General features: G+C 41.1%; 2 protein-coding genes across 4 annotated transcripts in view; both read right to left on the reverse strand.

Annotated features, from left to right (window-relative positions):
* LOC126412775 (protein broad-minded-like) overlaps window positions 1-17,067 on the reverse strand; it is a 273,178-nt gene that overhangs the window by 237,319 nt on the left and 18,792 nt on the right. The window lies entirely within an intron of this gene.
* LOC126412776 (uncharacterized) lies at window positions 332-3,780 on the reverse strand. The gene is made up of 2 exons (XM_050082546.1): window positions 1,217-3,780; window positions 332-1,125 (listed from the first exon to the last, which is right to left on the reverse strand). The coding sequence occupies exons 1-2, from the start codon at window positions 1,737-1,739 to the stop codon at window positions 1,055-1,057; spliced, it is 594 nt and encodes a 197-aa protein (XP_049938503.1). The 5' UTR covers window positions 1,740-3,780; the 3' UTR covers window positions 332-1,054.

The raw sequence follows: 17,067 nt of genomic DNA on the forward strand, positions 1-17,067 counted from the left end.
TCTATCAACATGTGTGCCTTATCAATTGTCCCTGTGACACTGTGTTTAGGAAGTGGTGTTCAGCTCAGCGGTAAGAGATCAGATTCACATTGAAAGGATTGCAGGTTTGACTCCGCCCAGTGGCAAATATTTTTGTGCTCCTTGGCAATGTGTACACTAGTAACATCATAATTAACCACATCATATATGTTATTTTATTAATTCATATAAACACAAAAAGTATAGGCATAAGATGAAATGCTGGACTGCAAAAATTTAAAAAGGAATTGTGGTTGACACGTACACAGAAATGTCTTGTATGTAAATCGTTACTTCCATTCTTTTGCATTTGATCAATTACATGTACTGGGGTGATATTAAAAAAAAAAAGGAAGCAATAATTTTGACCACCTGTTGTGCACATCATAAACACTGCCTTTTAACAGTGACATGGTTTTTTTTTAATGTCTCCATTGAAAAACAAACTTGAGTGACATTCTGAAAACAGCTTCTTTCATTGCACAGTCCAGCAGTGAACCACACATAATGCAGTATGTCATTGAATACGTCCGAGGATAGCTGGTGATGTATAATGGAATGTAGTTTGATGCAAGATTCTCAGGATGTGATTTCTTCTTCTTCGTCAATGAGGTAAGTGCAGTTTTGATATTTTTTTTATTAGATTTTTTTACCTGATGATAAAAATATACATTGCAGGGTTGCACTAGTGGCGTACATTTGGGGGGAATTGCTTTGGTACTGCACGTTGGCAATCTGTCTTCATCTTGGAACAGTTCGTTGTAGATTTGTGGACTTCTTTGTTCTTCCCACAAGTCAAGACATTTATTCTCTTCTATGTAGGGCTTCATCACATCAGTTGAATATTTTTTGTGCAAGTCTGTTGTCAGTTTACCGGATTTTGAAGAAGTGATTATAACATTCGTATATTTTGCTGCATACACACCTACTAATTTTTTAATACTCAGTCCAAAAGGGCCAGTACTCTCCTGTAGCCAATGTAAACATGTGGTAATAGTAGTGCTGTATAGGAGTGTGTTACTTTGTTCATATCCTTTCATTTCACACACACCTCTTTTGACACTTGGTGTTCTAGGGTTCGGTCATATGTCGACTGATGCTGGCAGCCTGGAAACAGAAGATACAAATGTAAACCTATTATACATAACAGTGCAGAGTGTACGTATATCAACATAGACAAAGAAAACATCTGGTTTACCTGTCTGATCGGTGTAGATAACAAAGTTGTTGTAGTTGGGGATAAGAGCTCGAGTCTGGTGACGAAAATTCTCTGCCACAGCAGGTGTTTCCTCAATAGTAGCACTCTCTCTTCCCGATACAAATTTTGTAACCTTTCTCTGTTCAATTTTATGTCTTTGTTTAAACCCCTTGACCCAAGTTGCTGAAGCTTTCAATTTCCTATCTGGAAACTGCATCACAGCAGCAAATGCCCATTGTTGCAAGTTTCTAGTAGTGACTTGTTGGTTACAGCTCCACGCTTCTACGAAGTGATCATATGACCAGGAATAAATTATGTGATATTTGTTGTTCCGAGTTTCACCCTGTTTAATATGTTCTTCCCAAATTTTCAAATCCTGCATATGCTTCAAGCGAGATGCACCTTCTGTTTGCAGACTCTTCAACTTCCACTTTGGATATGTTTTTGCAAGATCATTATTTTGTAATCCAGTGGAACAGATTCTGGATCTTCTTTCATTTTTTAAGATTGGATTCGTAGTCATCACCTGATGTAATGCCACCCTTCATATCTGCATATTCACATTCTTTGGAAATGTCGTCGCATCGAATCAACTCTTGATCGCACAAGAATGTATATTCTGACAAAATGTCTAGTATTTTCCGGTGTATTTTATTTGCCATTTGAATGTGTTCTTTGGTTATTACTGTGGAACTTCCTACTGTGGGCAGATCCTCTTCGGTCAAATGCTGTACACATAAATCCAGCACAGTCTTCAATCGTCGCTCTGATGCATCGCTGTGGAGGCTATTATCTTCTGGCTCCTTTTCTTTATCTACCAATGTTCGAGGCATGTTATGATTTTCACTTTTGTCCGACATTTTCGATCTTTCCACAGTATTTTCCCCCATTGTTCGGAGGTACAGTTGTTTTGTCTGCAATGATTGCGATAATTCCGAGAATATTCACACACTAATCTCGCAATATTAAGATTACCTGATCAAGAGCAAGTAGGTGAACGAGTTACCTGGCTAGTGTTGTCCCTTAACTATTGTAAATCAATACAAGACAAGACATTGTCTGACAATTAATGGATATGACAATGGCAAAGTTCACAACACAAACAGCGATACCTGTTCAAAGCACCGTCATAATAAGCATGAAAATCACCATGACCACAGCAAGTATCCACGAGCAAGAGTCCAGTACTCATAGCACAGTATACAATCAGCAGCACAGTATGTACACGGAACCTGAATGTATGATGGTGGTGATCTGTTGTCTGGTAGCGACCTCTATACACCTGCCTGTCGTTCAGGCCGGCATTGTCAGGGGTGTTTGTGCCGACAGCACCACCGAGGTCAAACTAAACTCACTGTATATGATTATTCATGTTTGCACCTTATGGACTGTTCACAACTCCAAGTTTGCAAGATAATGTGCTTTTTTTAAAGACTGACGTCCCATGCTGATGTTGTGCAAACAGAAATGCAAAATAACCTATATGATGGTGCAGTTAATTGTGACGTCAGAAATGTAAGTGCTGCCAAGGACCACAAAAATACTTGCCACTGGCCAGAGTCGAACTGACAACCCTTTCAATATGAATCCGTTCTCTTACTGCTTAACCAAACATCACTTCCTGAACACAGTATCACAGTGACAATTGATAAGGTGCACAGGGTGACAGATCCATATCAAAATCCTTTTATTTCCTAAACAGTTGGCCATCTGAAGTTCCCACTTGGGGCACTTTTATGTCTCACCTCGCCCAAGATGTACCACGAATTTGGACGAATTCGGCAATGATGGATAGGTGTCCTCTCCTTGTATGCATATTTGTCCATGATACAAGCTTAGTGTGGTTGAGTATTATCATTTGTAGGACTAATCTTTCACTTATTGAACTGGGCTATGAAATGCCTAAGGATAACCTTGATAGATCAGCCAAGTCACAGCTTCAGAAGGAAGTATTTGAAGGTGTATGTGTACAAATAAAAATAAACTACTGCAAAAATTTATTTATGATATCGGACTTCCAAGGCCCTCTATGAAAGTTAGTTCAGTATGATACTTTTATATCATTAGATCAAGTAGGCTATGCCATTGCATTCTCTTACACTCACAGCATCAACCCTCATTTTATTCTCCATCGCCTAGTAGCTTAATACCTGCAGGTGGTGCAAGTTTTACTGCACCACTGGTATGTTCTGTGTAGCTTAGCTGTGATAACAATATAATAGACTTTGACAGTTGTTGCCTTGTGCTATTCAGAACTATTTTTCATTTACCCTAAGTTATGAAAACATACAGATTTTAATATATTCTGCAATTAATTTGTTATTGTGTCACACACACAAATTGAGAGGGCTCCCACAGAATAAATGGGCTTTGGATATTACGCTACATAATTATTTACAGTGCATGATCCATGCCTCTGTGCGTACTGAACAAGAAAATTAGGATTGTACAATTCTGATACAACTGCTGCTGGCAGCTTTCCATCTAATATGAGTGACATAAAATGACTTGTATGTTGTCGTTGTGGTCTTCAGTCCTGAGACTGGTTTGATGCAGCTCTCCATGCTACTCTATCCTGTGCAAGCTTCTTCATCTCCCAATACCTACTGCAACCTACATCTTTCTGAATCTGCTTAGTGTATTCATCTCTTGTTCTACCTCAACGATTTTTTCCCTCCACACTGCCCTCAAATACTAAATTGGTGATTCCTTGATGCCTCAGAACATGTCCTACCAACCGATCCCTTCTTCTTGTCAAGTTGTGCCACAAACTTCTCTTCTCCCCAATCCATTACAATACTTCCTCATTAGTAATGTGATCTACCCATCTAATCTTCAGCATTCTTCTGTAGCACCACATTTCGAAAGCTTCTATTCTCTTCTTGTCAAAACTATTTATCGTCCATGTTTCATTTCCATACATGGCTACACTCCCTACAAATACTTTCAGAAACGACTTCCTGACACTTAATCTATACTCGATGTTAACAAATTTTTCTTCTTCAGAAATGCTTTCCTTGCCATTGCCAGTCTACATTTTATATCCTCTCTACTTCAACCATCATCAGTTATTTTGCTGCCCAAACAGCAAAACTCCTTTACTACTTTAAGTGTCTCATTTCCTAATTCAATTCCCTCAGCATCACCCAACTTAATTTGACTACATTCCATTATCCTCGTTTAGCTTTTGTTGATGTTCATCTTATATCCTCCTTCCAAGATACTATACATTCCGTTCAACTGCTCTTCCAAGTCCTTTGCTGTCTCTAATAGAATTACAATGTCATCAGTGAACCTCAAAGTTTTTATTTCTTCTCCATGGATTTTAATACCTACTCTGAATTTTTCTTTTATTTCCTTCACTGCTTGCTCAATATACAGACTGAATAACATCGGGGAGAGGCTACAACCCTTTCTCACTCCCTTCCCAACCACTGCTTAGCTTTTATGTCCCTCGACTCTTATAACTGCCATCTGGTTTCTGTACAAATTGTAAATAGCCTTTCGCTCCCTGTATTTTACCCCTGCCACCTTCAGAATTTGAAAGAGAGTATTCCAGTCAACATTGTCAAAAGCTTTCTCTAAGTCTACAAATGTAGGTTTGCCTTTCCTTAATCTATCTTCTAATATAAGTCATAGGGTCAGTATTGCCTCACGTGTTCCAATATTTCTACGGAATCCAAACCGATCTTCCCCGAGGTCGGCTTCTACTAGCTTTTCCATTTGTCTGTAAAGAATTCGCCTTAGTATTTTGCAGTCATGACTTATTAAACTGATAGTTTGGTAATTTTCACATCTGTCAACCCCTGCTTTCTTTGGGATTGGAATTATTATATTCTTCTTGAAGTTTGAGGGTATTTCGCCTGTCTCATGCGTCTTGCTCACCAGATGGAAGAGTTTTGTCAGGACTGGCTCTCCCAAGGCTGTCAGTAGTTCTAATGGAATATTGTCTACTCCCGGGCCTTGTTTCAACTTAGGTCTTTCAGTGCTCTGTCAAACTCTTCATGGAGTATCATGTCTTCCATTTCATCTTCATCTACATCCTCTTCGATTTTGATAATATTATCCTCAAGTACATCGCTCTTGTATAGACCTTCTACATACTCCTTCCACCTTTCTGTTTTCCCTTCTTTGCTCAGAACTGGGTTTCCATCTGAATTCTTGATATTCATAAAAGTGGTTCTCTTTTCTCCAAAGGTCTCTTTAATTTTCTTGTAGGCAGTATCTATCTTACCCCTAGTGAGATTTGTCCTCCAGCCATCCCTGCTTAGCCATTTTGCATTTCCTGTTGATATTATTTTTGAGACGTTTGTATTCCTTTTTGCCTGCTTCATTTACTCCATTTTTATATTTTCTCCTTTCATCAATTAAATTCAATATATCTTCTGTTACCCAAGGATTTCTACTAGCCCTCGTCTTTTTACCTACTTGATCCTCTGCTGCCTTCATCCCCAAAACTACCCATTCTTCTTCTGCTGTATTTATTTCCCCCATTCCTGTCAATTGTTCCCTTATGCTCTTCCTGAAACTCTGAACAACCTCTGGTTTAGTCAGTTTATCCAGGTCCCATCTCCTTAAATTCCCACCTTTTTGCAGTTTCTTCAGTTTTAATCTACAGTTCATAACCGATAGATTGTGGCCAGAGTCCAGATCTGCCCCTGGAAATGTCTTACAATTTAAAGCCTGGTTCCTAAATCTCTTTCTTACCATTATATAATCTATCTGAAACCTTCCAGCATCTCCTGGCCTCTTCCATGTATACAACCTTCTTTCATGATTCTGGAACTAAGTGTTAGCTATGGTCAAACCATGCTCTGTGCAAAATTCTACCAGGCGGCTTCCTCTTTCATTTCTTACCCCCAATCCATATTCACCTACTACGTTTCCTTCTCTCCCTTCCCTACTACCGAATTCCAGTTACCCACGACTATTATATTGTTGTCTCCCTTCACTATCTGAATAATTTCTTTTATCTCATCATACATTTCATCAATTTCTGCATCATCTGCAGAGCTAGTTGGCATATAAACTTGTACTACTGTAGTAAGCATGGGTTTCGTGTCTATCTTGGCCACAACAGTGCGTTCACTATGCTGTTTGTAGTAGCTTACCCACATTCCTATTTTTTTTATTCACTATTAAAGCTACTCCTACATTACCCCTATTTGATTTTGTATTTATAACCCTGTATTCACCTGACCAAAAGTCTTGTTCCTCCTTCCACCTAATTTTACTAATTCCTACTATTCTATTTCCCTTTTTAAATTTTCTAACCTACCTGCCTGATTAAGGGATCTGACATTCAATGTTCCTATCCATAGAACACCAGTTTTCTTTCTCCTGATAACAGCGTCCTCTTGAGTAGTCCCCACCTGGAGATCTGAATGGGGGACTATTTTACCTCCGGAATATTTTACCCAAGAGGACGCCATCATCATTTAACCATACAGTAAAGCTGCATGCCTTTGGGAAAAATAATGGCTGTAGTTTCCCCTTGCTTTCAGCCGTTCGCAGTACCAGCACAGCAAGGCCGTTTTGGTTAGTGTTGCAAGGCCAGATCAGTCAATCATCCAGACTGTTGCCCCTGCAAGTACTGAAAAGGCTGCTGCCCCTCTTCAGAAACCACATGTTTGTCTGGCCTCTCAACAGGTACCCCTCTGCTGTGGTTGAACCTACGGTACGGCTATATGTATCGCTGAGGCACGCAAGCCTCCCCACCAACGGCAAGGTCCATGGTTCATGGGGGGGATGACTTGTGTATTGTTTGTAAAATGTTTTCCACTCCATTAGGCTGCCTGGTACAGCCACAATATGTAGAAAATTTGAATTAAAACAAGTCTTGGTTGCTATTTATTCCTTCATTAATAACAAAAGGATTAATAGCAATGAAGGCAGCTTTTAATCCAAATATTGCATACCTTTTTTTAAATCAGATACCTCTTTCTCAATCCTCTTCTGGCCATGGGAATTGCTTTTTCCATGCGGCTGTGTAATAAATTAAAATTGCAGTTCATGAAGTTCAGAAGAGTGTACTACGTTTCCAATTCCTAATGGAACAATATGGCTTGTGGACTGTTCAGTAGTGGCGGTACGTGGTAGTGTTTCACAAATTCCAATAATTTTACACATCATATGTTCCCTTTTCCTATTTATTTTTTGGTTCATGAAGCTTAACGTAGAGGGTGATACAGGGGGAATATCATGTAACTTGTGAGGTAATTCTACTTGAGGCAAATTGAAAAATTCCTATGAACATATGTCATTACTTCAGACATTACGGAATTGGAGATGGTTGAAGATCACACACATCCATGAATGACTATGATGACAAACGTGAATATTAATGACTGATTTGCTGCGTACGCACTGTGATGGACAGAATAATGGCAGGACAAATGACTGAATCCATCCTACAAGAGGTGTTCAAAGAAGTTCCACACCCTTATGAATGCACTTGTCAACGTATTGGAGGGTGTGTTGTGTTGCACATCAATCATCATCTCAACAGGCTTTAATATGGGCAACAGCATGGGTGATCCGAGCGACAAGTTCTTCACACGTATTCACCTACGTAACGTACAAATCCCCCTTTAATGAGACCCATAATGGAAGTCTAATGGGGTTAGGTTTGATGGTCTGGCAGGCCAGTTAATGGGACCATCACGTCCAATCCACCATTGAGGAAGTGTGTTATTCAGATACTGGGGTACCTGTCTGGTACAGTGAATCAGTGATCCATTATGTTGCAGGTACATTTGCATCGTTGCTTTAAAGTGACGTCTTCCAGATGTGAAGGTAGGTCTTGTATCAGGAAATGTGCATATGATATGCTGCAGTTATCATGTGATTTAGTAGGAACTCAGGGCCTATCACCAGATGATCATCAATCATACACCGCCCCCCCCCCCCCCCCCGAACCATGGACCTTGTCATTGGTGGGGAGGCTTGCGCGCCTCAGCGATACAGATAGCCGTACCGTAGGTGCAACCACAACGGAGGGGTATCTGTTGAGAGGCCAGACAAATGTGTGGTTCCTGAAGAGGGGCAGCTGCCTTTTCAGCAGGGGCAACGGTCTGGATGATGGACTGATCTGGCCTTGTAACACTAACCAAAACGGCCTTGCTGAGCTGGTACTGCGAACGGCTGAAAGCAAGGGGAAACTACAGCCATTATTTTTCCAAGGGGAATGCAGCTTTACTGTATGGTTAAATGATGATGGCGTCCTCTTGGGTAAAATATTCCAGAGATAAATGGTCCCCCATTCGGATCTCCAGGCAGGGATTACCCAGGAGGACGTTGTTATCAGGAGAAATAAAACTGGTGTTCTATGGATCGGAGCATGGAATGTCAGATCCCTTACTCAGGCAGGTACGTTAGAAAATTTAAAAAGGGAAATGGAAAGGTTAAAGTTAGATATAGTGGGAATTAGTGAACTTCAGTGGCGGGAGGAACAAGATTTCTGGTCAGGTGAATCAAATAGGGGTAATGCAGGAGTAGGTTTATTAATGAATAGGGAAATAGGAATGCGGGTAAGCTACTACAACTAGCATAATGAACGCATTATTGTGGCGAAGATAGATACGAAGCCCATGCCTACCACAGCAGTACAAGTTTAAATGGCAACTAGCTCCGCAGTTGACAAAGAGATTGATGAAATGTATGATGAGATAAAAGATATTATTCAGATAGTGAAGGGAGACAAACATTTAATAGTCATGGGTGACTGGAATTCGATAATAGGAAAAGGCAGAGAAGGAGAAGTAGTAGGTGAATATAGAATGGGGCTAAGAAATGAAAGAGGACACCACCTGGTAGAATTTTGCACAGAGCATGATTTGACCATAGCTAACACTTGGTTTCAGAATCATGAAAGAAGGTTGTATACATGGAAGAGGCCAGGAGATGCTGGAAGGTTTCAGATACATTATATAATGGTAAGAAAGAGATTTAGGAACCAGGCTTTAAATTGTAAGACATTTCCAGGGGCAGATCTGGACTCTGGCCACAATCTATCGGTTATGAACTGTAGATTAAAACTGAAGAAACTGCAAAAAGGTGGGAATTTAAGGAGATGGGACCTGGATAAACTGACAGAACCAGAGGTTGAACACGGTTTCAGGGAGAGCATTAGGGAACGACTGACAGGAATGGGGGAAAGATATACAGTAGAAGAATGGGTAGCTTTGAGGGTTGAAATAGTGAAGGCAGCAGAGGATCAAGTAGGTAAAATAACAAGGGCTAGTAGAAATCCTTGGGTAACAGAAGATATATTGAATTTAATTGATGAAAGGAGAAAATATAAAAATGGAGTAAATGAAGCAGGCAAAAAGGAATACAAATGTCTCAAAAATGAGATCGCCAGGAAGTGCAAAACGGCTAAGCAGGGATGGCTAGAGGACAAATCTAAGGACGTAGAGGCATATATCACTAAGGGTAAGATAGATACTGTCTACAGGAAAATTATAGAGACTTTTGGAATAAAGAGAACCGCTTGTATGAATATCAAGAGCTCAGATGGAAACCCAGTTCTAAGCAAAGAAGGGAAAGCAGAAAGGTGGAAGGAGCAGAGGGTCTATAAAAGGGTGATGTACTTGAGGACAATATAATGGAAATGGAAGAGGATGTAGATGAAGATGATATGGGAGATAGGATACTGCGTGAAGAACTTGACAGAGCACTGAAAGACCTAAGTCGAAACAAGGCCTCGGGAGTAGATAACATTCCATTAGAACTACTGAAAGCTTGGGAGAGCCAGGCCCAACAAAACTCTACCATCAAGTGAGCAAGATATATGAGACAGGCGAAATACCCTCAGACTTCAAGAAGAATATAATAATTCCAATCCCAAAGAAAGCAAGTGCTGAAAGATGTGAAAATTACCAAACTATCAGTTTAATAAGTCGCGGCAGCCAAATACTAACACATATTCTTTACAGACGAATGGAAAAACTGGTAGAGGCCGACCTCGGGAAAGATCAGATTGAATTCCGTAGAAATGTTGGAACACGTGAGGCAATACTGACCCTATGACTTATCTTGGAAAATTGATTGAGGAAAGGCAAACCTACGTTTCTAGCATTTGTAGACTTAGAGAAAGCTTTTGACAATGTTGACTGGAATACTCTCTTTCATATTCTGAAGGTGGTAGGGGTAAAATACAGGGAGCGAAGGGCTATTTACAATTGGTACAGAAATCGGATAGCAGTCATAAGAGTCGAGGGACATGAAAGCTAAGCAGTGGTTGGGAAGGGAGTGAGAAAGGGTTGTAGCCTCTCCCCAATGTTATTCAATCTGTATATGGAGCAAGCAGTAAAGGAAACAAGAGAAAAACTCGGAGTAGGTACTAAAATCCATGGAGAAGAAATGAAAACTTTGAGGTTCGCCGATGACATTGAAATTCTGTCAGATACAGCAAAGGACCTGGAAGAGCAGCTGAACGGATTGGAAAGTGTCTTGAAAGGAGGATATAAGATGAACATCAACAAAAGCAAAACGAGGATAATAGAATTTAGTCGAATTAAATCGGGTGATGCTGCGGGAATTAGATTAGGAAATGAGACACTTAAAGTAGTAAAGGAGTTTTGCTATTTGGGGTGAAAAATAACTGATGATGGTCGAAGTAGAGAGGATACAAATGTAGACTGGTAATGGCAAGGAAAGTGTTTCTGAAGAAGAGAAATTTGTTAACATCGAGTATAGATTTAAGTGTCAGGAAGTCGTTTCTGCAAGTACTTGTATGGAGTGTAGCCATGTATGGAAGTGAAACGTGGACGATAAATAGTTTCGACAAGAAGAGAATAGAAGCTTTCGAAATATGGTGCTACAGAAGAATGCTGAAAATTAGATGGGTAGATCACATAATTAATGAGGAGGTATTGAATAGAACTGGAGAGAAGAGAAATTTGTGGCACAACTTGACTAGAAGAAGGGATGAGTTGGTGGGGCATATTCTGAGGCATCAAGGGATCACCAATAGTATTGGAGGGCTGTGTGGAGGGTAAAAATCGTTGAGGAAGACCAAGAGATGAATACACTGAACAGATTCAGAAGGATGTAGGTTGCAGTAGGTACTGGGAGATGAAGAAGCTTGCGCAGGATAGAGTAGCAGGGAGATCTGCATCAAACCAGTCTCTGGACTGAAGACCTCAACAATAACAACCACCACACCACACATTCACTGAGATCCTAACTTGGAATCTTGTTTCACTAGTGTCATGTGGGTTCTCCACTGCTCATGTACGAGAACTGTGGGTGTTCATGTTACTTTGTGTATAAATGTCGCCTCATATGTAAATAAAGTGTACTGCATGACGTCTCTGTGTACAGCCAACCGTTCACAAAATTTTCATGTTTACTAAATTACCTGGATGCAGAGGTTGCATGCGTTGACACGGAATGGGACAAGCCCACAAAATATAATGTATGCCACACTTGTGTCTGTGGAAGATACAGCTAACAGTTAATGAGCCATGTATTGGTAGCATGACTGCATTGTACCATTTCAATAATGTCTTCCCTTCCCTTCCCTCAACTGACTGGACAGCCTCACATTCTGATATTACTTGTACTGGTTAGTATTCTGGATTCATATAATGTTTGAAAAACCCTGGGAAATATCCTGCGACAGGGGGTTCATCAATCAAGGAAACATTTCCGGTATTCTGTCATAGCTGCATAGGCTCTGCCATTAAAGTTCCCATACACAAATAACATATCTGCGTAGGTGGCGTCATGTTGGTATTCATGGACTTGCTCAGTTAAACAACACTCAAGCATGGCATGCACAAGGCCTAATGATTTTTCACTGATCCAATCCACAGTTGCATACTGGGTACGCTCGCAGTTGTCGCTCCAGCGTTATGTCACTGTGCTGTCATCTGTTGAAGAACCCCCACACCTCTCGTAGAATGGATCAATCATCTGTCCCACCATTATTATGCCCACCACAACACCTACACAGCGTTTCAGTAGGTAATATTCAAACTTGTCTTCATACTCATTCATGGATGTGTGTAGACTTCTACCTATTCCAGTACTGTAACGAGCGAAGATTGGACACGTCTTCGAGGACTTTTCTGGTTTATTTTCACATGTAGAATTATCTCAAAAACAACGTGATATTAATCCTGAATGACCTCGTATACCATTAAATATGTTACAATCAACTACTTTTGGTCATACAATGACCTACTGCCTCGTAACGGACCCAAAAAGACTGCTCGTCTCGAGGCAAACTCAGAGGGTTTGCACTCCTACAGCAATGCCCTGTCACACAGCATGGCCCATTATACTTCAAGCAGGCACGAGATGAGGCCTGTCCATAGCAGAAGGTAGCATGCATGCCAGTGATATCACAGATTGTTGCATCGGGTTGCAAACTCCCTGTCTAAAGAGTTCCAGATGCACCGGTACATAGTGCCACTCTACGGAGGAGACGGTTTTAGGAAAAAGCTTTCCGAGGCCGTTATATGAAATACTCCTCCACAATACTGACATGGGGGAGATACAATCAATAATTAAATCACTAAGGACTAAGGACTCTAGTAGATATGATGGTGCATCTAGCAGAATACTTAAGTATTTTTCTGCAAATATTAGCCCAGTATTTAGCAATATCTCTAAATTTTCCTTTTTGAATAGTCAGTTTCCTGACCAATTAAAGTACTCAATAGTAAAGCCACTTCATAAAAAAGGAGAACAGGGTCACGTAGAAAATTTTAGACTTATTTCTATCCCATCAGTGAAGTTAATGAAAATGCTGTATATACAAATGTAATTGAGCTTTTCAATTCACACAATTTGCTGTCAAATGTACAGTTTGGTTTTAGAAGTGGCTTAATGACTGAAAATGATATTGTGGAGCACTGGATGGATTAAATAAAAGAGATTGTTGCATCGGGTTGCAAACTCCCTGTCTAAAGAGTTCCAGATGCACCGGTACATAGTGCCACTCTACGGAGGAGACGTGTGCTGACCACAAGTAATTATTGCAGAAATTGGACCATTTTGGAATAAGGGACGTATCTCACAATTGGTTCACATTTTCCCTTAAGAACAGAAGGCAGAAGGTCATTCTCCACAGGACTGAGAATGGCTACAATGTGCAGTCCCCATGGAGCAGAGTTAAGTGGATGGTGCCACCATGGACCAGTGCTGGGGCTGCTGAGCCCCTATTTCTTATTTATATAAATGGCACGCCTTCTAATATTACAGTTGATTTTAAAATATTTCTGTTTGCTGATAACACCAGCTTGGTAGAGAAGGATGTTATGTGCAATAGAGACACAGTATCAAATAACACAGTTCAGTATATAAATTCGTGGCTTGTAGAAAATAAATTGACGCTAAATCACAGTAGGACTCAGTTTTTACAGTTTCTAACACAAAATTCAACAAAAACTGACATTATGATTACACAGAATGTGGATATGAATAGTGTGCCTCCAGACTGCCAGGTGGTGAAACGAGAGCTATAGACCACCAGGTACCTTTGCAGGCAACAGAAAGTGGTCATTGGCTGCATCACAAGACCACTCCTACATCCAGTCAAGAGTTACTAGGGATCAGCACATCTTTTCCTGGAGAACAGCTATTTAAGGAAACCCAGCATCGCTGCAGACATTTCCCATTGACGAAAACTGGCCGATTCATGCACTGACTGCTTGCAGTTCCTAAATTAAGCTCTTGTCAGTGTGCCATTTGTGACAATAGTGGAATGCCCAGAAGTAGGCTTCTGCATGTTTTAGAACCCGACTATTTGATGTGAATACATAAAACTGCAAGCAGACACTTTTTTTAAATCATTATTTATTCATTCCTTGAACTGGTTTTTGAACCTTTTCAGGTTCACCTTCATATGGTTTTTCAGAAGTTACATAGCTATTTCAAGCATAACCTGGGTGCTGTGGCTCTGTGTCAAGAAGATGGAACATGCTTTAATGCATTGCCATAAGTGTTGTTTATCTGTCGATTTGGGTCCAAAGTTCTGTTTTGTACTTACTGTGACAGTACGGACAGCTTCTGTTGTTAGTATTCATCCGTTTGCTTCCACTGCGATGGTCAGTTGGTACCCCACTACTCACTTTTACACAATATGTATGGATATACTCTCTGATAATGAAAAATTGCCAGCATCCAGCAAGTGCTACACAACTGTTACTTGTTACCAAGATCTTGACACAAAGATATGACATAAGCCTACTTTGCTCAGAAACAAACACACACAATATCTCTGAGCAAAACAGGCCTGTGTCATATATTTGTAACAAGTAAGTTATATAGCACGTGCTGTATGTTCAGTCAGCATCAATTTGAATCTGAGTCACACACACATAGCTGGTCAGTCACTAAAAATAAAAAATTAAGGGTTCACGTTGCTGTGGCAACAGGCACCACCTGATACGTGCACAATATACGTCACAGATGCAGTACTCCAGTCTGCGCAAGATGGACAATCAAAGTGGACACCTTACTAGCAGCTCAACAGAGAGCGACACCACTGGTCAAGCCAGCAGTAGCTCCAAGTCGCATGTGCAGCCCTGATTGGCGTGCACAGGCTGAACTGTTTCCTACTGCTACTGAAACTAAGTTTGAGCCAATCAAACAAAAGTGTCACTCTGCAAGATGACTTTAGGCCTGTACCACAATAGCAGCCAGCAGTTCCAGTGCAGTCAGCCTTATTGGGAAGATCTTGTCTGGACAATGTCACCGTTAAGGGGGAGTTTGCCAACAGGAGACTGCCGAGTGGAGAGGATTTGGTATTTTAATTCTGCTAAATCTCAAATACTCGGAAAGTGTCTGACTTGGTGTCGTCATAACAAATCTGATTCATACAGACTCTAATGGATTTATCTTGTGAATTATTTTTGGAACTTAGTTTACTTGAGCATGTACTCAGTCAATAAAGTTTCTGTGTGTTTCATTTTTCCCCAGAAGTTACTTATTATGTTAATACCAAGTCTGTGAAGTTATATCTTATGTTGCAAATAAATCTGTTTAATTGTATACCTAGTGAATGTTTCGTGTGTTACAACCGAAGTAAGCGCCATACCACTTGGTGACGGGGTTTGAAAGAACAAATTTTAATTCGACACACACTGTTCCAGGTAGCCTTATGAACTTCTAGGGTTGTTTCAAGATGGCCACAGCCAATGCTCCGGTGGCTCTGATGCATCCAGTAGTCACACAGCTACAATGGCTGACAGAACAAGCGGTGGCGCTCACCATGTCGGGACAAGAGGACCGGGTTGATAGAACTGTTTGCACCATCTGGCCAATGCCACTATCGTTTCCAGGGTTTGAATGGAAGGTAGAACCCTGGACCTGCCATATACCCTGGAAGGAGCAACACTTCATCGTCCACACAATGAAAGGTGATACACAGCAATGAACATTTTTTTCTTGTTAATGACTGTCCTCCTATTTGGCAGCTGATACAACAGTTGCACTCTGAATCAGAGCCCCACTCCCTATCATATACCACGCTTAATGCTGGCCCAACAGAATATTTTGATTCCCTAGTCAATTTGGCCACAGAAACACACAAATTTTTTTGGGTGCCACAATTGTGTGATGTTATACAGAATGGATGGCATGACCTTAAGGTCTATCACAGGAGTGTTGTATTCAATGTGCCAACGAACAATGCAAACAATCCTACACATCCTCCCTCATTCAGTACACATTGCTCGACCATGCACCTGATGAGGCCCTACACCAGAACTTGCTAAAACTGAAGGACTCCACACTGGATGCCTGCTTAACAATCATACATGCTTTTGAACAATCAGTACAATCCATGGCCTCCATACAGGACCTGGCTTTAGTTATTACATCTCACCAAGTGGCTCGCCCAGCAACAACTTTCTTGGCAGCATATGGACAGACATCACTGCTTTGGTCTCTCCGTGTTCTACAGATCACAGCAAACAGTCCACCCTTAACAATTGCTCTCTTCGGCCCATTTTTAGGCTCCTCCAGGATTATTGCCATAGATGCAGAAACAAACTTCCCATTTGTGACCTGGATGATCTCCATGTCCTCCACCCATACCACCAGAGCATTAGCATGCATCTTTACCTTTTTCATTTCTGCACCAGTGAGGGTATTGCTCTTGTGCATCCAGCCTCAAATGGGTTGGTGGAAAGGTTTACACATATCTTCAAAAATCAGATGACTATGTCATCACCATCCCGTCAATGAGTCAAAAAACCTTTTCTTCTTCCCACTGAGCTACACCTCAAGAAGGTACATTCCCTGCCAAAAGTCTGCACAGCTGTCCTCATCAATCACAACTATTCGTCATCCACCCCTTTGCACTCCACATTCCTGACAGTCTCACCGTCACAGGTTTTTCATACACGAACCCAATAAGGGTCCTGACTTTCACAAGTGGACACTTCCACTGGATACAGGCCTCCGTCACTCACCCTCTGGGATGTGCCGTGTTCAAAGCAGAGTTTCAGGACGTCAATCAAGTGTGATCTCATTAGGGTCCTTCTCTGCCACAGATGGGCCAATTTTATGTTCCATACAACCTTCTGTTCAACATTCTGCTTCCAGAAGCTGTGCAGCCAATATCTGCTGATGTGGACATTACCCAAGACACTGATCAATGAGCAGCCCAGCTCTTGCTGTGGAAGTGGATCAACATCCTGGATCCCCTTCCACAGTGACAGTGGACATTGGAGAAGACTGCCTACTCCTCACCTACTCTGTCCCTGGAGGAGAGGACAGCTGTGGCGGCAAGTGCAACAGGCACCAACATCTACCTGCACTACATACATTATGGCATCGGTACTCCAGTCCATGTGAGGCAGAAATTTAAACCAGACAGCTTACTAGCAACACAA

This window comes from Schistocerca serialis, chromosome 7 (genome assembly GCF_023864345.2).
Source record: "Schistocerca serialis cubense isolate TAMUIC-IGC-003099 chromosome 7, iqSchSeri2.2, whole genome shotgun sequence".
NCBI lineage: Eukaryota > Metazoa > Arthropoda > Insecta > Orthoptera > Acrididae > Schistocerca > Schistocerca serialis.